Consider the following 21898-nt stretch of genomic DNA (forward strand, 5'->3'; position numbering starts at 1 on the left):
TACTTGTTCTGTAGAGGTCATTAAGTGAACTCAAGAATATGTAATATGGTGACCCTTATAAACTGCCAGCACAATGATTTAATTATAGTTCAGGCTCATAATGCTAATTAAAAGAAGTGAAACCCTATTGTCACTTTAGCAATGCATGGTGCATGACACTTGAAAAAGAAAATCACAGGTTCAAGCTGACAGAGCTGGTCATCATGTATTTTACCTCTGAGTCCTTTGGTCTTCAGAGGACTTCACAGGAACCTTTTTAGTTTAATCCCATTTAAAAAAATATATTGCAGCAATTGCAGAGTTTACTGTTTCCCCCGTGCTTCTAGAGTCACCTACATATAGACTGGAAGCCTTGAACGGCAAGGGAGCATAGCAGCTGGGCCTCTTGAGTCCTGGTGTCCAGTGTGCTACTTTCTTAGGTGTGTTACTGCTGACAAGTTTACTTTCTGAGCTTCAGTTGCCTTACCTCTGAAATGTGGGTCATTATGTTTCCTACTTCACAGTGTCATTTTGAGGATTAAATGAGTTAATGATTGTAGGAGAGCCTGGGTGGCTCAGTCAGGTAAGTCTTTGACTCAGGTCATGGTCCTTCCCGGGATCTAGTCCTACAGTAGGCTCTCTGCTCAGTGTCCGGGGGGTGGGGGGGGTAGGGGGAGAAGGGGAAGGGAGACAAGTCTGCTTCCCCTTTCCCGTAGGCCCCCCCCCAGCTTGTGTGCTCTCTCTCTCTCAAATAAATAAAATGTTTTTTAAAAATGAATGAATTGTATTAGAAGATGGCCTTAGGTCCAGAAATTAAAACATAAAAAACATACCTAGCCCCACTGTTCTCTGTGCTCTTTTCTACATGAAAATTCTATTTTCATTTTTAAACTACATGTCTTCTCTTATTTATAATAAAAATGTACTTTACAGAATTGAAAGTAATTTTCTGGAAAGGAAGTGTTTATTATTGTTTCTTTAAATAGCATTCTTTCTGACTTTGTAAATCCCAAGTATTAAGCATAACATGTTATGATGATGATTTCTCATACTATAAACCTGTGATAATTTTAAGGTTGAAAGTTTTTTGAACTGTTCTGGAAGGTAGGTGTTGAAAGAATAGTGATAGTAGTTGCCTGAACTTGGCACAGTGAATAGGACTTTTCATTTGCTAAGGACAGACCCCTTTGTCTGCTGTTCAGGTACGAGGCACTAGTAATTCCCCATTCATCTTTCCATCATGAAGGAGTTCTTCAGTGTTCCAGCTCGTTCCCCTCTTGGCACATGAATGGTTTGGATTGATGTAAAGTGGTCAGGATTTAAAGGCCCAGACTCGGCCCCGTTTATTACCTGTCTGAGCTGCATATTGTAGGGTTCAAGTTTTTCGGTGTCATAGGCAGAGTTTTCCTCCTGATGTGATATGTGTGGTTCTAATATATGCACAAGTAGGGCTAAGGTGGTTTGATCTTAACCAACCTGTTAGTGATCTGAATCTCCTACTCTCTGAAAGTTCAACTCCTCCGTAATATAAAACACACTGAATTACTTATAAAGTAGAAAAATGACTGGAGGCCCTTGGTGGCCTTGATTTGAAGCTATGAGAAATGGACTTTTTCTTGTAAGGAAAAGGAAATGCTTTCCTGTACACTTTCTAAAAAGATGTTGGGAAAAGTTAGTTTTTCATACTATAGGATTTTAAGACAGCATATAAAAAAGTATTTAAAATATTAGTGATTAAAAAGAACATAGTGAAGATATACAAAATTCAAATTGTATCCAGTTTCTAAAGTATAGAGTCCAGTGCTAAAGAATGGTGGAAGGGGATTGGCATAACCTGTGAGAAACCCGATGTTGGAGCAAGACATGAAACAGTTGTTGCAAGTTTTGTTTTTGTTTTTTTTTTTTTATAAAATTTCATTTTATTTTTTCAATGTTCCAAGATTAACTGTTTACATATAACACCCAGTGCTCCATGCAATATGTGCCCTCCTCAATACCCACCAAAAGGCTCATCCATCCTTGTGGACTGGGAAGCACGAGGGTTCCAAAAACCCTCAATTTGTTTCTCAGGGTCCATCGTCTCTCATGGTTTGTCTCTCCCTCCAATTTCCCCCAATTCACTTTTCCTTTCCTTTTCCTAATGTCCTCCATGTTATTCCTTATGCTCCACAAGTAAGTGAAACCATATGATAATTGAATTTCTCTGCTTGGCTTATTTCACTCAGCATGATCTCCTCCAGTCCCATCCTTGTTGATACAACAGTTGGGTATTCATCCTTTCTGATGGAGGCATAATATTCCATTTTATGTATGGACCATATCTTCTTTATCCATTCAACTGTTGAAGGGCATCTTTTTTCTTTCCACAGTTTGGCAATTGTGGACATTGCTGCTATGAACATTGAGGTACACATGGCCCTTCTTTTCACTACATCTGTATCTTTGGGATAAATACCCAGTAGTGCAATTGCAGCATCCTAGGGTAGCTCTATGTTTAATTTCTTTTTCCTTTTTTTTTTTAATTTTTTATTTTTTTTTTATTTTTTTTAAAGATTTTATTTATTTATTTGACAGAGAGAAATCACAAGTAGGCAGAGAGGCAGAGAGAGAGGAGGAAGCAGGCTCCCTGCTGAGCAGAGAGCCCGATGTGGGACTCGATCCCAGGACCCCGAGATCATGACCTGAGCCGAAGGCAGCAGCTTAACCCACTGAGCCACCCAGGCGCCCCTAATTTTTTATTTTTTATAAACATATTTTTTTATCCCCAGGGGTATAGGTCTGTGAATCACCAGGTTTACACACTTCACAGCACTCACCGAAGCACATACCCTCCCCAATGTCCATAATCCTACCCCCTTCTCCCAACCCCCTCCCCCCAGCAACCCTCAGTTTGTTTTGTGAGATTAAGAGTCACTTATGGTGGGCAGAGGACATGAACAGACATTTCTGCAAAGAAGACATCCAGATGGCCAACAGACACATGAAAAAGTGCTCCATATCACTCGGCATCAGGGAAATACAAATCAAAACCACAATGAGATATCACCTCACACCAGTCAGAATGGCTAAAATCAACAAGTCAGGAAATGACAGATGCTGGCGAGGATGCGGAGAAAGGGGAACCCTCCTACACAGTTGTTGCAAGTTTTTAAAGACCCACCATACTGGTAAGAAACTGTCACCAGGGTACAGCCTGTGTGAGAGCTATGAAAGCTGATTGATTATGTCTTTATCTTCCTGGTAGGAGGTGAGAAGGGAGTGGAGACCTATGTATGGGAGAGGGGAAGAGGGCTGTGCACTGCAGGCTGGTCCCAGCTGGAGATATCAAGGTGAAACCGGAGCAGATGGTGGCATAGTTGGGCCTTCAAGGTCACCCAGGCCAACCTTCTGATGCTAAAGGCTTTCCACAGTTTTTCTACTTCATCAGTTGCTAATTTTGTCCTTAAACAGGCCTGGTGGGAGATGGTTCTCTTTTTGCAAGGTGAAAACCAGGACTAGATGATTGGGCCTCTTGACTCCCAATCTGTTATTATTATTGGTCTCAGAGTTCCTTCCTTTTCTCCATGAGAAAACTCTACAAGCAAGGGGGGGAGCCAGTCTGAGAAGCCTGAACATTTTACACCCCACCTGCCTCAGATTATCCTTGATCAGTTTCTTTATCAATACTAGTGCCAATTCCACTTCTCTTCTCCCATAGGCATCACTTTCTCATAGAGTCTCACCAGTTCTTCCGAAGTCAAGCCTGAGGTTTCAGGAACAGCCAGCTACCTGACTTCTTCCATCTGTGTCATCCTTTAGACAGTAGAGACCCTACCCTAGTTTTAAATAACAGCATAGCAAGGATCTGACTAGTTCTATTCAGGAGGCTTCAACAGGCCATTTTTGCTGATGCCCAGAGCTGACCAAGTGCGCAGTGACAGGAGGCTCCCAGGAGTTCACCCCTGGCTGTGTCCAGCCATTAGTTTAAAGTGAACAGTGGGACAAATTGGGGTCATCAAAGTGAAATAAGAGAATTGCTTGAATTATCCAGTGGCTTTTGTAATTGTTGAGAATCCGGGTGCTGAGAATGTCTTATTATTATATACTGTCTATTCGCTAATGGTTTGGACCACATTTGTCGCACTCTATTACATGCTGTCTAGTTCCCAAATTGTTTCATTATAATAGAGATCTTATCTCACCAGTAAGTCCTTTATTGTCCAAACTCATCTTTCATAATAAGTGTCCTCTCTCTTTATACTAGTCCATTAGTAGGTCCTTAAAAGATCAGGAGGGACTAGCCATATAAGAGCTGTAGGAGGAATCTGCCCACCTCTCAAGTACCAATTGGCTGGTTGTCAAATCTTGACAGCTGGGACAGCTCAGCAAACAGAATTTTTTTGACTCCTCAATGAGCCTTACCTTCCAGTTTGAGAAATGCTTATAATGGGATATAAATAATAGTCTGACATTTGCTGTTAGACTGTGATTTTTATTTATTTTTATTTTTCAAAGATTTTATTTATTTATTTGACAGACATATCGAGAGAGGGAACACAAGCAGAGGGACTGCAGAGGGAGAGGGAGAAGCAGGCTTCCCACTGAGCAGGGAGCCCAATGTGGGGCTTGATCCCAGGACCCTGGGATCATGACCTGGGCCGAAGAACGATGCTTAACGGCTGAGCCACCCAGGCGCCTCTTAGATTGTGATTTTTAATACGCATCAGACAATGAGGGCTTTTATCTCTTTCCTAAAACCAGGGTTAAAGCATATTTTATTTATTCCAGTTGATTCTTGCCCAAACTTTTATTCTCAAATGGAATATTATTACATGTTTTTAAAAATCCAGAGGACTTTTTTTTGTTGTAAGTATGTTCCAAATTACTGCTTGTGCTTGAAAATCTGTACAACAAACGTGGCAAGTTGTGTGCTGCTCTGGGATTATATGGTCGATTTGTAGTGCCCTTCCCTCACATGAGTTCCTTATGGAAATAACAAGCTTTCCTAATGTCCATGAAACTATACCCTGCCTATTCTGTTCAGTGCTGGTTAGTTGAGAAATCATGTTGTTTGTTCCACTCTGTCTTTCAGAATAATTTGATGGAGATGCATGTGCTCTCCATCAATAAGCATATTTGTTTTGAAAGACACAGCATTCAAGGGCTGTCAGTCGTAACGACTTCTGAGAGCACTTTAGGAACCGTAACATCAATATTTACAAAATGTAAAGTGAAGAAAAGTATACTGAGTCACAGGTACACTTGCTTTCTTGTTCCCTGATTCTCCCCTTCCCACAGTGTCTTTAGTTGGCTAAATCCATTTGAAGGACTGTTTTGAAATATGAATGGAAATTTGGAAATTCTCTAGCTAAAGTAAATATTGAGAAGCTAATTGAATGCTAAAAAGACTTGTAAGTGGAATTACCTTTCCTTCCATATAAATGTATTGATGAAAAACTAAAATCGGGGGCGCCTAGGTGGCTGGCTCAGTTGTTAGGCATCTGCCTTCAGCTCAGGTCATGATCCCAGCATTCTGGGATCGAGCCCCACGTCGGGTTCCCTGAGAGGCTGAGAGCCTGCTTCTGCCTCTCCCTCTCCCCTTGCTCGTGTTCCCTCTCTTGCTGTCTCTCTCTCTGTCAAATAAATAAATTAAAAAATCTTAAAAAAAAAAAAAAACACGAAACACTCAAGTCAGCAATACAGTTAGATGGGGAAAAACACCTGTATTTGGGGATTAAAGATCAGAACCTTTAGGCTTATCCTTGGTTTACCCCTTAATGGCACTGAGAAGACTATGTAAATATCTCTGAGGCTTCTCTTATTTAAGCTATAAAATGGGCATAATTATACTCATTTCTTAGTATTATAGCATATTAAATAAATTAATGTGTACAGTAAAGGCTTTGTGAGTTACAAAGTGATACATAACAGGAGGTAGCATTTAAGTTATTAGCCCAGGAGGTTTTAGTAACTACCAGTTTTAATTACTGGAGAAGGTTCAGAATTTATTAATGAAGTGTACTCAAAGTCCATGTTTGAAAGTCCGTTATTATAAAAATCAAAACAGGGGCGCCTGGGTGGCTCAGTGGGTTAAGCCTCTGCCTTCAGCTCAGTTAGTGATCCCGGGGATCACTTGGCAGGGAGCCTGCTCCATCCCCCCCACCCTTTCTGCCTGCCTCTCTGCCTGCTTGTGATCTCTGTCTGTCAAATAAATAAATAAAATCTTTTTTTAAAAAATCAAAACAGAATGTGTTAGGTATGTCAGTAAAATAATTGCCATCTCTGAAACAAAAACAAAAATAAAAAGTGTGGGCATGATAGCCCCTGGCTAGCTCAATCAGTGGAGCATATGACTAGTCTTGGGGTGGTGAGTTCAAGACCCACACTGGAGGTAGAGTTTACTTTAAATAAACAAACAAACAAAACTAAATTAAAAAACAAACAAGAATGGAACTGAATGAATGAGAAATGATCTTAGTAGAATTAAGAATCTTGCTCAGGGGAAAAAAGATACCAAATTAAAGAATTGTTGGGTTAACTCAATATTTGGATGATTACTTCTAAAATCAGCTAACACCATAGCTTAATGATACAGAAGAGATTTTAAAATCATTTTCCAGGTTTATATAGTTTTTTATTATTTATAGAGGAACTTTTGTTTACACTATAAAGCATAAGCTTTGTATTTAAATAGGATGCTAGAAGATAAAAATTTGACCAGCAGAGGGAGATTTACATAAATTGGGCAGTAAAAAAAAACCCTCGAAGATGACTCAGTAAATGTCTATCTTGTCAGTAATCCCATTCTCACACTGTGAAAGAGAGGAAAACAGAAGGAAGGAGGATCCAAAAACTGTTTCATACGAAAATTGATACCAAAATTTCTAGCTATTTATATTCTTACTTTGGTTTTTAAAAAGGGGGAAAAATGATAATCAAATAGGAACTTTCTGTGTGTGTATTAATTTTATGGTATGAAGAACTTTTAAAAACAAGTACCATAAACTTAATACATTTTAAAAATAAAAACAAGTTTCTGTACTTGTCACTGAGGTTAGAGTACATTCAAACACTTTAAAGGAATATACCACCTGAGAGGAATAGAAAGGGACTGGTAAATGTTCTGAACAGGACACCGTTAGGACTTTGAATTAGCAAATAAGAATTTTTGTGTCATATATATTAAGTTAGAAAATTGGAATATATTTAAGAAGAAATTTCACCTACTGGTGAAGCAAGTATGTAACATATGGTTTTCTTTTTAACTCTAAGCAGAAAATACAAATGTATCAAAGCTTCGTATGCATTCTCATTAACTTCTCAGCAAATGTGCAGTTTGGTACAACATCATTAAATTCACCCATTTTAAGTAGTTTATTAAATATGTGTTATATTCAAGGCACTATTCTGAGTATTTGGGAATTTAAAGATAAGCAACATCCTACATGCTTGTAATGTGTAAGCCTAGAAAATAATGAGTTAACTTAGTTCTAGTGTGTCAAAGTGTAAAGCAGGTAGACATTGCAGAAGCTGAGATAAGGTATTTCAATAAATACTCTGACTACTCGGATATCGATTCTTTTTTGCTTTGGGAAAAATTAAGATTTTCGTTTTAATAACCATCAAAACAGGTTTTGTTTTATTAAGTAAAATAAATTTAACTGTTAAATTATTAGCCATCTTTTTAGAGTAAAGAACAGTACCTTAGGAAAAAAATTTCAAGTAGAGATAATCACAGATTATTGATTTTTTTTTTTTTTTAAACTGAAGACTTTTTCTGGGTTTTGTCCCTTTTTTTCTTTTGAGTTATAATTAGAGATCAGGATGATGGAAGGCCTCTAGACCTTTTATTATTTTAAAATAAAAACTAAGTCATACAAACAAAAAAATGAATTTCTTGAGCTTGGATCGTTTTGATGAAGTACAATACATTTACTTTTTAAGAATACATGTGATCATTCTTAAAATCTAAGGGGATGTATGTAAACTGGTGCACCGGAGATTACTCACTATTGGGTGATGGAGACAAGAGAACAGGGAATGGATAATTATTTCTCTCAAGAGGTCACAATTATTCACCGAGTCATTTTGACTGTTTCTGAACAAGTGAAATTCCCAGGTGTTGCGGTTTGGCAGTTTGCATAGGCTAGTTGAGTGGGTGCTAGGAATTTCTGGGATGAAGGGTCGCAGAGCAGGAAGAAGGGACAGGACACGGTGAGGATGTAGAAAAGAAGCTGTGGCCATGAGGTGAGGGTGCAGAGTGGTAGGAATAGACTTCGGGGAATAGACCGGGGCTCACTCATTGAGCAAGTATTTGCTCAGAAGTTCCCTGCTCAGTGTCAGGTCCTGAGATGCCATGATGAACTTTATGCCGCCTTTGTTTTCTGTTAGAGTCAGGCCACTTCCTTGTGGCTTATCAAGTACAGAGTGCAGTAGGGACCCCTAGGGAGCCCCTCTCTCAGACTAGAAAGGACCCATAAAAGCCTGAGGTGAGATCCAAGCTAAGCTCTGGAGCAGAATTTGAGGCCCTCTGTGAGGAGACAGTAGAGCATATGCTGAGAGGTGAAAGTCAATGGTAAATTCTAGGTGATGACATGTGGCTCCCTGTGGGCAGAACTTTTAAGGTGATAACAGAGCAAGGAGACCCAAGCCATAAAAGCAAGCAGAGACCAAGACGGAATAGTCTTGTGGTTTTTTTTTTTTTTTTTTTTTTTTTCCTTCACCAGTAGGCAGAGAGGCAGGCAGAGAGAGGAAGGGAAGCAGGCTCCCTGCTGAGCAGGACCCTGGGATCATGACCTAAGTGGAAGGCAGAGGCTTTAACCCACTGAGCCACCCAGGTGCCCCAAGAGTCTTGTGTGTTAAATGAAGGAAGAAGGTTGGACTTTTTCTTGACGACATTAAGGGACTGTTTAAAGAGATTCATGCAGGAAGGGAACCTGAGCAGACCTTTGTGGTGTTGACAGTGGAAGTCAGCATAACTATAGTCAAGAAGACAGGACTGCTGAATCAGTGTGGTGGGGATGGAGAGGAGTGCACCGCATATACGAGGCAGAAGGAGCAGAACTGGGTGAGAGGTTAGATACCTGGGCAAGAAGCCATTGCAAAGATTTGTACTTATGGTAAAGAAAAAGAGATACGTGTACGTTTTCTGGGAATTTATGTGAAGGGGAAGGAATGTCCAGTTCTATCTGCCAGGCTCAAAATCAAAGATATGAGAGTGAATAAGAGTGAGGTTGAGAAGGCAGAGCCTGTGGCATAGTTGAAATGAGTTGGAGAGCTTTCTCACAAATTAATTCTGGGGTTTGGAACCAAGAAAATTAGAAACCCAGTCAGAAGTAAAGTGCAGTGTAGAGTCCATGTTAGTACAGGCAGGCCAGATCTTGGCTGCTAGGGGCATTGCTCAGGGTTAGACAGTCTTCTGGTTTGGTGGCTGGAGGCCAGTTTGTACCAAATGAAAGAGGACTACCTAAAGGGAGGGAGGGGGATTCTAAGAGGGCTTTAGCCTTGAGATGGTATATAGACTGAAGGAGAAGGTATTAACTAAAAGGAACAGTTTATCAGTAGTTCATCAAAGAAAGAAACTGAAAACATGGGTGGCCCAAGGTCACAGTGGGATAGGAGATTAAAAAGTACATAATGAGAGTGAAAGGAGTTGACTTGAATCTCTGCCTTGGAGAGAAGATAGAAGAAGAAGGAAACAACTTTTGTCACTGGTAGACAATTGGGAGAGTATGGAGCTTTGGGAGAATTTACACATAGGAAGAAGACCCTCCTGTTAACCAGTAGGCAGAGTCATTTTCTTAGAATAGATAGAATTATAGTGGGAAGGACAGTATGGAGAAGTGATAGAAAGTTCTTGGGGGCCGAAGTCCCAGGTTTGAATCCAGGTTCCCCCTCCAATCCCAGCAGTGGCTCAGGCATGTTGCTGAAGGTTTGTCATTCTTAATTGCTTCATGTTTTATCAAGGATTAAAGAAGTTAATTCATGTAACGTGTTTAGCAGGTAGTAAACATTCTTAGAAGGCAATATTGTATAATGGTCAGGAATAAGACTCTGAAGCCAGACCTCCCGAGTTCAGATACTGGCTCTACTGGTTGGGTGCTAGCAGTGTGATCTTGGACATCATATAATTTAAAGATAATGCATAGCTCATTAGGTGACCAGTAAATATGTGTTCCACTGCATTGACAGTAAAGGAGGAGACTCTTAGTTTGTCCTCTTGTGATTCAGCTTTTTGCCAGTGTGGTAACTATGTCCTACCCATGTAACAAATGTGTGGGATTAAAAAACCTTTGTTAATTTGTAAACTTGAAGAGGCAAACTGTATGTTATATGTGCTTCAGTTTTCTCATATGTGAAGAGGAGATAATAATAGTACCTACGTTTTAGATTCGTTGTGAATTAAGACAGTAAGTATGAAGGTCTTAGTTTCTGGCCCAAAGAAAGCAGTGTATACAGAAGCATTATATCTATGGAAGCATTTTACACAATGCATATATATCTCATCATTACTCTTTTTAAAAAATTATTTTATTTTACTTTTTAATTTATTTGACAGAGATCACAAGTAGGCAGAGAGTCAGGCAGAAAGAGAGGAAGGAAAGCAGGCTCACTGCTGAGCAGAGAGCCCGATGTGGTCCTCCATCCCAGGACCCTGAGATCATGACCCGAGCCGAAGGCAGAGGCTTAACCCACTGAGCCACCCAGGCAACCCTATCTCATTATTACTCTTATCTTCATTCATCATCAATAGGGGTTGAGGAGAACCTGAATTTGTAATGGGAGTTGTAGGTTGGATAAGACTGGATAAAACAAGTGAGAAAGGGTTGCTGATGAGCCTGAAGATCCACCTGGGATTGGAAACTGTGTGGTAGCATCAGACCCGGGGAGCAGCCAGCACTCTGGGGCAGATGTAGAGAATAGATGTGGCTGGACAAGTTCAGAGTTGAGGTTTATTAGCAGATGGATTATGAAAGGAAGGAGAGCTGATGGGCTGAAGGTACTAGGACCTGCTGTTTTGAGAGAGTAATGAGAGTCATTGACAACTAGCCAATGATGGAAATAAAGCTCCTAGAACATGTGTTCAGACCAGTATGAATGGCTGTTTGGTGGTGACTTCGATTTCATTGTATTTATTACATCTCCTTGTCAATTTACCTGTTTCTGTCCTTGAACAGCCTTTCCTAGGTTCTTATTTTTCCTTCTCTATTTCCTTTTCCAGTCTTATATCTCTTCTGCCTTTTAGCAAAACAACATAAAGACAGCGTAGTTAGGAAACATGAAAGTATTGCTTCTGTGTTTGCTTTTTTATGTATTCTCTGAGCATCTATTCCCATCTAGCATGGGGACATTTGCTGTGACGGATCTGGAAAAAAGCATCTGGCATGTTCATTACGTTTAAGGGTCTTTGTGGGAGGAATTCACATGAAATCATTATATGTATATTGTACAGAGAAATGTTAATTGTTATCCAGTCAAGTGTCAAAAAATATGGCACAACCATTAAGTGTGGGTGATCTAAAAGGTGCTTCAGAAGGAAAGAGACGAGCTGGATGAAGTAAAGAAAGGTTTTCAGGAATGGGAATTCAGAGAGACTTGTGGAGAAGGGGGTGCAGTATAGAGTACAGGTGCAGGCCTGGGAGAACAGAAGCACAGGGCAGATGTGCTGAGCAGGACAGATGCCTGCTAGCCGGAGAGCAGAGGTGGGTGGTGAGCTGAACGGGAAGTAGGGCTGAACACTTAACTTAAAACGTATAGCTCACCAGGTGGTCAGTAAATACGTGTTCGGCTGCTCTGAGAATCAGTGGGGAGAGACTCCCATGAGCTTGTCCTCTTGCACTTTAGGTTTTTGTCAATGGGATAATTATGTCCTAACTATGTAATAAGTACATAGTAAAAAATGATTAATTTAGAAACTGAAAGAAGGTGAATGCATCGTGCTAGGTATGTTGAAAAATAGGAATTTGATGACTTTCTAAATAAACTGAAATATCAGTATAAAATTACAGGAAAACAGAGAGGTGGGCTGTTTGAAGGATATAGGGGAGAACTTGTCAGCCTGTTACTGAATTCTGTATGTAAACAGTTTTTTCTTCCTAAGCCACCCATCTTGGTGCTTCATCTCTTTCAAGATAGCTATTGTCTCTCTCTGTAGCTTAGAGCAGCATGCATTCTGAGAACCATGTTAAATTAAGGTCTCCTAAGACTAAATGTCAGGGAGCATAAGTATTAGAGATCTTAAAATACATATGCCTTCATGAAGTAAGGGCACAGGGACCATCACTACCAGTACAGCTAAGCCCTTCTTTGAATAGTGTTTGCCTTATTAGTATTCATGAAGAGCATATAGATAACATCTTGACAGAGTTAAAGTTTCAAGCTGAAGAGCTACTGCTTTTCAATAAAGAGCACATTTAAAGACACTCTTTGCATGAATAGTGACTGAATTGCTTCTAAAAGGGAGAGCATTACTTTATTGAGTGAGATGTTTTTCATTTAATCTGTCTATAGTTTAGAATTGTCATTAGAATTACAATAAATAATAAAGATTAGCACATGTAAGGCTTTTATCTTCAAAAAATTTTAGAGTTAATCTAATTCGTTACTGGAGTCATCAGCATATGCATGCCCTTTGCTTTTCTACTGTGAACCCTGATAGTGTTCACTTTCCAGCCCTTTTGGTATATCCATGGCCCATAGAACATTAGCCCATGGCTAATGGGCACGCCCATAAAGGCTTTACCTTAGAGCCCCCTTTCCTCCTTAAGTGTTTGAGCTCTTGAGTTAGGCCTCCCCATTCTACTGTGAGCTATTCAGGTGCTCACCATGTGATCCTAGGCAAGCTACTTAACCCTCAGCTTCTTCAACTGGGATTCATAGTAGTACCTGCCTCAGAGGGTTCTGGTAAGGATCCGATCAGATGATGAATATCAAGGCATAGCAAATACTATTTAATAAACATTAGCTGTGTATTAGTATTGTTTTAAAGATCATCCATAGGAACCCATCATTCCAGGAAGCTGTTTTCGTGTGGTAAAGTGTTAGGTGAGGAAGTGATAGGTTGTGTCCCAGGCTCACTGCTGCACCCTGGGACAGAAAAGGAAGAAACCATGGCATCTCCCTTCCAGAAGTTCGCAGTCTGGGGGAGCTTGGCATAGATAAAACTAACTGTAAACACTGGTAGTGTTTGACCTAATACGATCAAGTATGGTCAAAGAGCACAAGGTGATGAATTTTTATTTAGGTTTTATAGAAAGCTGTAGAGAGGAAGGAATATGTGACCTGGGCCTTGCAGGATGAGAAGAACTTTGATTGAAAATGGGAGAATGTTAGGGTTAGCCAGGCTTCAAAGCCGGGGTGTTGGCCAGCTGCTCTGTCAGCAGGACCCCTGTGCGGAAAGATAGAAGCAAGGTGTGTCTTTAAAGCAGCAGGACTCCCTGGCAGGAAGATTTTAAGCAGGTCAGTCTAATTCGTGTGGAACTCTAGAGCTACCTCTTTGTCACTGTTTCTTGAGGGTTGTTTTTCCTCTTCTCTGCAGACTTGAGAAAATGAAGTGTTGCAGTCTTAATGGGACCCAGGAGAGGCCTTACTTGGGGTTCAAATGTGTGATGTCTAACAGTAGATTTCATGGGCCTCTCTTACCTTCCCCTGTCTCACTGGGTCTGAGTTTTCCTTAATATGATTTGGATGGGATTTTATTGGACATTTAGTAAACAACTTAAAATACCCCTGTGGCAGCATTAAATTCATACAGTGTTTTAAAGGCTGACGTGTACTGACTGCCAACGTTGTAAGACAAGATGATAGAAAGACTGAGAGGATCTTACTCACAAAATTTATGACGGTGCTGAAGAACTGTTTCTGACTGTATATCACTCAGACAAAGGAAAGGAAACTTTCTATCTTTCTTTTTCAGTTTCTGAGCCTGGGGAATTCTATCATCTGGGAAGCACATGGACCATGGTTAAATGGGGAGACATGTGTTCTCTTTTGAACAGCATCTTCAGCTGAATTTCAGCAAGCGGATGCTGCCAGTTAAAATCCCATACTCCCTCTAAAAAGCTTGTGGGAAGAAGAAGGATTTACTAACACAGAACGAGAACTTTCTGGGCACCAGGTTCTGTGCTGGGTATTAATGTATATAGAGTGTTAACACAGTAGAGCTGTTACTGTTTTAACATAGGAGGAAATACCATCAAGATTAATAACTTCACAACAAGTAGTTAACAGTAGATGCGCGATTCTAAATGAGGTCTGCCATGTTCCATAATTTTCTTCTGTTAAATGTGGTGTTTGGTTTGTACTGTTTCTTCTGTGGTATTTTTTTTCTTTAAACTTCTCGTGATGTTTGACCTCAAAAAGTCTTCATGAATGGGCTTGCTTTCGAAGAATACAGTTACATGAAATGTTTTTCTAATTTATCACCAAGTTGACTTGTATTTAGTTCAGAACAATGATTATCTAATTAGAGTCACTCATCTTGGCAGAGGAAAGACCCACATGGATTGGTTTGTTGTTACAAGATAAATAAATATTAAGTATTTTGGATAGGGACCTTTAGCTTCTATCACTTGATAATGTTAGCAGCATAACTTGAAGATATTGAGTCTTTCAGACAGAGTCCTCTGATAGGTAAATAACCTGATTTCAGGGATTCTGGAGTTGCAGTGCAGAATGGATGACCCCTTTTGAATACGTCAGCCTGTTCTTCATTTATTGCATATATATTATTAGCTTAATTTAACCTTGGTCAAGGACGAGAAGCCAAACTTTATAATATGTGGGGCGTTTAGGAGCAAAATAATCACAAATGTAAGCCCGTGACTATCAAAAATAAGCCATCTACCCTTCTCCTTATTGTTGAAATAAGAGGAGTGATGGGTTTAAGTCTAAAAAATTCTGCCTTCTTTGCTCTTCATTTTCTTTTCTTTCATTCTTCTTTCTTAGTTTCTAATTACTTCTGAGTGATAATCAGGAGGACCATTTCCCCCCAGCTCTTTCTCTCAACAGTGTGAAAACTGACCTGTAAGGAATTAAAAAGTAATTAGGTAACTATAAATTATTAAAGTATCTAGTTTATAGTTTGAGGTATTTCATGCTCAATACATCAGTTATACTTTTCCTCTCTGAAGTACATTATGTCCAATTCACTTGTGTACTTTTTCATCTTTAGTTTATGCTAAAAAGATTTCTTTAACTTTTACTTTGTTCTAGGTGCAGCCGTGGGGCTGTTGGTCTTATTTCTTCCACAGCTCAGGGGGCCCAGTGGTTCTCACGCATCACATGCCAGCTTGGCCTGTGTGTCATAGTTACATGTAGATCAAACCACCCCCCACCTTTGTTTCCTACTCAGGAAAGAATGTCTAAATTCAGGGGAATGAGAGAGATGGGGATTCATTTTGAAGCCATTTGAGTGTTTAAAAATATCACTATTATTTAGTGCAAGAGTTCATATGATTGCTTGTAGCAACCCTCACGACTAACTGATCTTGATGTTATGGTGAGCCAGGATGTTTCATATAAAGGTAAATAATGAGGGATTATAAAGGGGAAATAAAAAAGGCCTAGTGATGGAGGTAGGATATACCCGAATAATTGTAATTCAAGGGAAAATGTGGTGTCATTAGCAAGTCTAGTGGATTTCTGGGAGGGAGAGATTAGTTTGGGGGGTTATCACTGAAGACACACAGTATTTGTAGTGGCTACATGTCACCTACATGGGAAAAAAATCATATGTTGAATGTAATTATTCTGAACCCCAAAGCCACATATATATACACCATTAATTTTATTCTTGATATTCTGTTTTCTCTTTGAATATTAAAATTTTACACACACACATACGTAAAGGCACATATACTTAAACACATTCATATAGAATTAAATAGCATAGTCAAAATCCTTGAGACTAAAAGATATATTTTTCTCCAGGCACTGGCAATCACTTTGACCTCTCCAGTTGGTATAGCTGCTTGGCTTATAGTTTTCAGTTGGTTTCTTTTAATATTTTAAAAATGTGTAATCTAAACCAAGATAGGATCACAAGGTTGGAGTAGGTGGATTCTGAGCTGACCTCCTCCCATGGACACACCCAAACTACAACTGTATATGGAATGACTCTCTCTGAAGACTTTTCCTGAAGACTAACAGAACAGCTCTGCTATTCTAAGAAGAAAAATCCACTCTGAGAAGAATAGGCAGGGTAGAGACACAGTAGGGATATTCCCAACACAGAGATTCTTCCTGAGGAGCAAAGAGGTCCAGCCCTACACTGGGCAACCGCTCATCTTGGGAACCTGCCCTGGGAGGACAAGCTCTAACATCTGGCTTTAAAAGTCAGCAGGGCTTAACAGTAGGTAAGTGGAGGGCTATAGAAAACTTGGACTCTGCTGTTAAGAGCTCATGCACAAACTCACTTGCTCCAAGACCCAGAGGGAGACAAGGGTTTGGAAAATACCAGGGCCATCCATGAAGGATAGATTTGTTGACTACTTTTAGATTGTATGCCAAAGCGACAAGGATTGCAGGAAATTTCTCTGGGAATGGAAGCCCTGGTGGGGCTTTCGTCCTTTCTACCTAGCAGGTCTGTCTCTTGTGCAGCCATTTCTGATATTCTCCATCTACCTTGGCAAGCATTATTCAACCCCCAACCCCCATCCCACATTCCTCTGCAGATTCACTCTAGCAGGCATCCCTCCAAAGCAGCTCCTGCCCTGATGAGCAGCCTTGGCTGGGACTGGCAGTCCTGCAAAGTGGCACCCATTCTGCCCCCCACAGGCAGCTCCTGTCCCAGCAAGAAACCTTGTCCAGGACTGGCATCTCCGTCCAGTGGATCCTACCTCCCTGCATTCAGCAAAAAGCCTTGGCAGAGACCTCTGTCTTTGTCCCATCCCCTGCCCTGCTGTACCCAACGTACAGCCTCAACATGGATCAAAACCCCCACCAAGCAGCTGCCACTCAGGGAGACAGGCATTCCCCCCCAACCAGCATGCTGCAGCAGTTGTGGCCAGGTCTCACAGCCAGCCACACCAGGCGCTAGTCCTACCCACTGGCATAGCTGTGGTCAGGCTTGGCAGTCATCTGTACTGGGGTCAGGTACTCACTAGTGTGTTCATAGTAGTCATGGCAGGAAATTGTAGCCAGCCAGTCTGGGGACCAGCCCCTTCTGCCAGCTATCACAGCCTAGCCACTCCAGGAGGGTATACACTGCCCACTCAGAGAACACCCCTGGAATACTTTGGCCTGGTGACCAGGGGGTATTGCGCTTCTGGGTCCCACAGGAAACTTTCTGTATAAGGTCACTCCTTTAAGACCAGGGGACTGAAGTGGCCTATGGATAATACATACAAACAAACACAGAAAGTCAAGCAAAGGTATATGCTCCAAATGAAAGACAGAACCTCAGAAAGAGAACTAAATGAAACAGAGATAAGCAGTGTGCCTGATAAATAATAGTTCTTAATAATGGTCATAAAGATGTTCAACAGACTTAGGAGAAAAATGATTGAACCCAGTAAAAACTTCAACAAAGAGAAAAAATATATAAAAACGAACCAGTCAGAGCTGAATATGGTAACTGGATTGAAAAATACCCTGGAGGGAATCAATAGCAGATTAGATGATGCAGAAGAACAGATCAGTGATCTGAAAGACAGGTTAGTGGAAATCACGCCAGCTGAACAGCAAAAAGAAAAAAAAATTTTAAATGAGGGTGGTTTAAGGGACCTTTGGAACAATATCAGGTATACTAACATTCCCATTATAGGGGTCCCAGAGGAAAAGAGAGAAAGAGGCAGAAAACTTATTTGAAGAAATAAGAGCTGAAAACCTCACCAGCCTGGAGAAGGAAACAGACACTTCTGTCTAGGAATCATAGAAAGCCCCCACCAGATGCAATCAAAGAGGTCCATAGCAAGACACATCATAATTAAAATGTCAGAAATCAAAGATAAAGAGAATCTTAAAAGCAGCAAAAGAAAAGCAACTAGTTACACAGGAGGGTGCTCCTGTAAGACCATCAGCTGATTTTTCAGTAGAATAATTTGCAGGCCAGAAAGGGAGTGACATGATAGATTCAAAGGGTTGAAAGGAAGAAACTACAATGAAGAATGACCTACCTGGCAAGATTATTCAGAATTGAAGGAAAGGTAAAGTTTCCCAGCCAGAAATTAAAGGAGTTCATAAGCACTCAACCAGCCTTAATAAGAAATGTCAGGGCACCTGGGTGGCTCAGTGGGTTAAAGCCTCTGCCTTCGGCTCAGGTCATGATCTCAGGGTCCTGGGATCGAGTCCCGCATCGGGCTCTCTGCTCAGCAGGGAGCCTGCTTCCTCCTCTGTCTGCCTGCCTCTCTGCCTACTTGTGATCTCTGTCTGTCAAATAAATAAATAAAATCTTAAAAAAAAAAAAAGAATAAGAAATGTCAAAGGAACTTTTTTTAATGGAAAAGAAAAGGCCATAAAAAATGTTTTATCTCATAAAATATTGGGACCCCCATATGGGTTTAATTGCCACTCATGCAGCTCATCCTGAAGTGATTTATAAGCCACAAAAATAACTGTTTTCTTTTCTATCTATATAGCATTGGTATTTTGGAAATTGGGTTGCCTGTGCCAAGTTTTATTTGTAGATAGAATGAAAACTGTTAACAAAGATTTCTTGTGAACTGATAGATCATTTATCTATCAGTTCACAAGAAATCTTTGTTCCTTGATTAAGAGAATACCAGATAACTAATTCCCTATAGAGTTTTCAGTAACTTACTATACTTTTGAGGCAGCATACACTTATTTCAGATACTCAGAAGTTTCTTGCTAAAAAGACCATAGGAACATGCTTTTCTTTGCTCTCCCTCCTTCCTTTGACTGGACATAGCATTTGATAAATTGATGAGGATTTTTATCAAAATGAAGACTTAAAAATTTTCTTACTAAAATGAAGATTTTACTCAGCACAAGACATAATCTGGATGTTTATCAATAATGAAATGATTGAATATATTGCATTATACATTTTTATTTTGGAATATACCATGGTTATTACAAAATGGCAACAGTCAAGGTGGATTGATTTAGATGAGCATGATTTATGCAAATTAAAATTTCTAAATGGCTATGTTTACTGGTATATTTGTATATAAAAAAAGACACAGTTTTACAGTCCCTAAGGATATTTTAAAATTAGTCAAAGGAAAGGCAAACAGGTTAGAAGGGCATGTTATTAACAGAAGAGAATTCAGAAATAGATGTATACAGATCTAGTAATTTAATGTAGGTTAAAAGTGTCATTTCAAAGGAGTGGGAGAAAGCTGGATTATTTAATAAATAACACTGGCAGAATTTGGCTAGTTATTTGGGGAAAAATGTATAAGGCAGACCCTTATCTCCTTTATCAGAATCTCTATCTCCTGAGTTACAGATTGATCAAATATTAAAATTGTTTTTTATAATGAAGTCATGCAGGTTCTGGAAGGAGTTGTTTGAGATTTTTTTAAATTTAGAAATGAGGAAGACCTAAGCATGACCCTAAATCCATAAACAGTGAAGGCAGAAGATAAATTTGCCTATGCTATATTGTTTTAAAGGCTTCTGAACTGGATGAATCTAGAAACTTTATGAAATCCTAGTTTTAGCAACATGACATAACAAATTTATTGATACTACTTTGCAAGCATTTAGACCAATGCACACTTACACTGACCCAAAAGTCTACTCTTGTGTGATTTCAGCAACTGTGTTTGTGTTTATAACTGTCCGTATGAGCCATTCAGTAAATCGATAACATTATTTGAATGGCATGAGTATTTATAAACAATGATTTGTACATTATTACTTAAAATGAATGAATGAGAACTATTAAGCTAGGAAAAAACCTGAGGGAATGCATATACGAAACTGACGTGTAGTTTATCTCTAGGCTGTGGGGCTAGTATGATGGAGAATACGAACCTTAATTTGTGCTATGTTCACCTTTATAAACTATGAATGTGTATTGTTTTTATCATTGAGAAAAAGCTTTTTTTGTTTTGTTTTGTTTGGTTTTTAAACTCACCTAAAAGTGACATAGAATTTGGGGCTTCTGAAGATTTTCTCACGTCCATAGGCTGGCGACTGCTTAGCTATTTGAGCCAGCCACCTCTCAAGGGAAGAGCAACAGCAAAAAGCCTGGCAGCAAAACTGTGTTACCAGATTCTGGTGCCCATGGGATGGAGAGGTGCAGGAATGCCTGCGATTTGTTGTATCACGGATGGGTGCAGAGGATGCTCATCTTGCTAGGTGACCTACGTGACCTCATGCGCTGGGTCCTTGGAGACTGCACGCTCCTGGTTTTTAAAAATCGTGTGTCATCTTGTGAAACGGTTTTTTAAAAATCCAAAACATTTGACTCTTACAAAATATTCATTTTATTTAATAATGCTCCAAGCTCAGATTTATCATAGTGTAGAATGCGAAATTCACGTAAATTACTGTAATAAAAGAGGAGCCATTGGAGAATGTATGGAGGGCACCTCTGGGAGTACCTCTTCTCTGGGTACCGTCTCTTCACGTTCTTCTGATGCACCACTTTGAGCAACCCTACCCCGAGTCAGTGTGAACAGGTGACAGTAACTTGTAATCCTCCTGCTGCTTTATTTGGGTTTTGAGTTCTGAAGTTATGGAGTGGAAGGAAGTAGATTTCATAAAAGGCAAATTTTATTAGCTCCATTTAGCCAAGTGAAATGAATGTTTGATTATGTACTTAGAATTCGTACTGAATCCAGTAAATGCCTGAGCTGGTAGATACTTTAGTCATTAAAACTGTAATCCAATTAAAGCTAAGGAAGCTAAATAAACAAATTTTAATCAAATTTACTTTGATTTCTCTCTGTTTCTCCCTTTTTTCCCTTACCACAGGTCACAGTAATGAAAGGCAGTAATAGAAATAAAGATCATTCAGCAGAAGGAGAAAGGGCTGGAAAACGACCAAAACGAAAGTGTCTTCAGTGGCACCCACTGCTAGCAAAGAAACTGCTGGACTTTTCAGAAGAGGAGGAGGAGGAAGACGAAGAGGAGGATATTGATAAGGTAATTCTTCTGTTTAATAGAGAAGTTTTGACTGTTCATTCCAGAAACGACAGTGATCAGGGGTGGTGAGAATGATGCATTTCTAAAAGTCTGTGTAACTTGAATCCTCTTGAACTACTCGGCTTACTTTTTTTTTTACCGCAGATACCGATGACTCCTGAGGTATCTGTACTTCCTAGTAGTTGAGACAGAAACAGAGCCGTCTTCGATAGTCTTTCTGTCAATTAGCTAATGATTTTCCGGTGATAATAGTAATACTCAAATGCAGAGGAAGTGGGGGGAATTCATAAAATTTGTCATGCTCCCCTGGCATCCACCCCGTGGCTCCTCAGAAACCATGTTTTCTGCTTTTCCTGTTTCTCCCTCCACTTCGGTCTAACCTTGAAGGCAGCCTTAGAGCTGCCCAGGCCCTCCCCTCTGCCTCAGCCTTCATGGCATCTGTCATTCCTCACCCCTACCAAGCCTCCTTGGTCATTCCGTCTTCCCCATCCCCCCTTCTCTTCTCATGCTTGAGCCAGTTCTTAGAAAGTCACACAACCAGGCAGGTGACTTTAGAAAGCCACACATTCCTCCCAAGTCTTGGCCTCCGCCCCATTCAGCCTTCAGGACAAGGACTACCACCCCAAGAGATGGGACCTCCTCGTGGCAGGTATCTCTCCCACCCAGTGCATTCCAAGTTTGGGGGTTTCCTTTCTGGCATTTACCATTTACCTTGTATTTAGCTGTGTACTTGTGTATGTCTTTCTTGCCAGACTAGAATGTAAGCTGGGTTAAGAGCAAAGTCTTGCCCCAAATGTCCTCCTGTTTGACCTGGCGCCTAGCACAGAGCAGGTTTTGAATAGATGTATGGCCATTAGAAGAATCAGTGAGTACATAGTTT

General features: G+C 40.1%; 1 protein-coding gene across 13 annotated transcripts in view; it reads left to right on the top strand.

Moving 5' to 3' along the window:
• The window catches only part of BBX (BBX high mobility group box domain containing), a 274818-nt gene that overhangs the window by 152245 nt on the left and 100675 nt on the right, over positions 1-21898 (top strand). For all 13 annotated transcript variants that reach the window (XM_045088295.1, XM_045088299.1, XM_004769116.3 and 10 more), the window contains one exon: positions 20848-21018. In XM_045088295.1, the coding sequence (XP_044944230.1) occupies positions 20848-21018 (171 nt within the window). Of the gene's footprint in view, positions 1-20847; positions 21019-21898 lie in introns of those variants that run through there.

The sequence above is a fragment of the Mustela putorius genome, unplaced genomic scaffold, assembly GCF_011764305.1.
Source record: "Mustela putorius furo isolate JIRA1106 unplaced genomic scaffold, ASM1176430v1.1 tig00003834_pilon_pilon_pilon, whole genome shotgun sequence".
Lineage (NCBI taxonomy): Eukaryota > Metazoa > Chordata > Mammalia > Carnivora > Mustelidae > Mustela > Mustela putorius.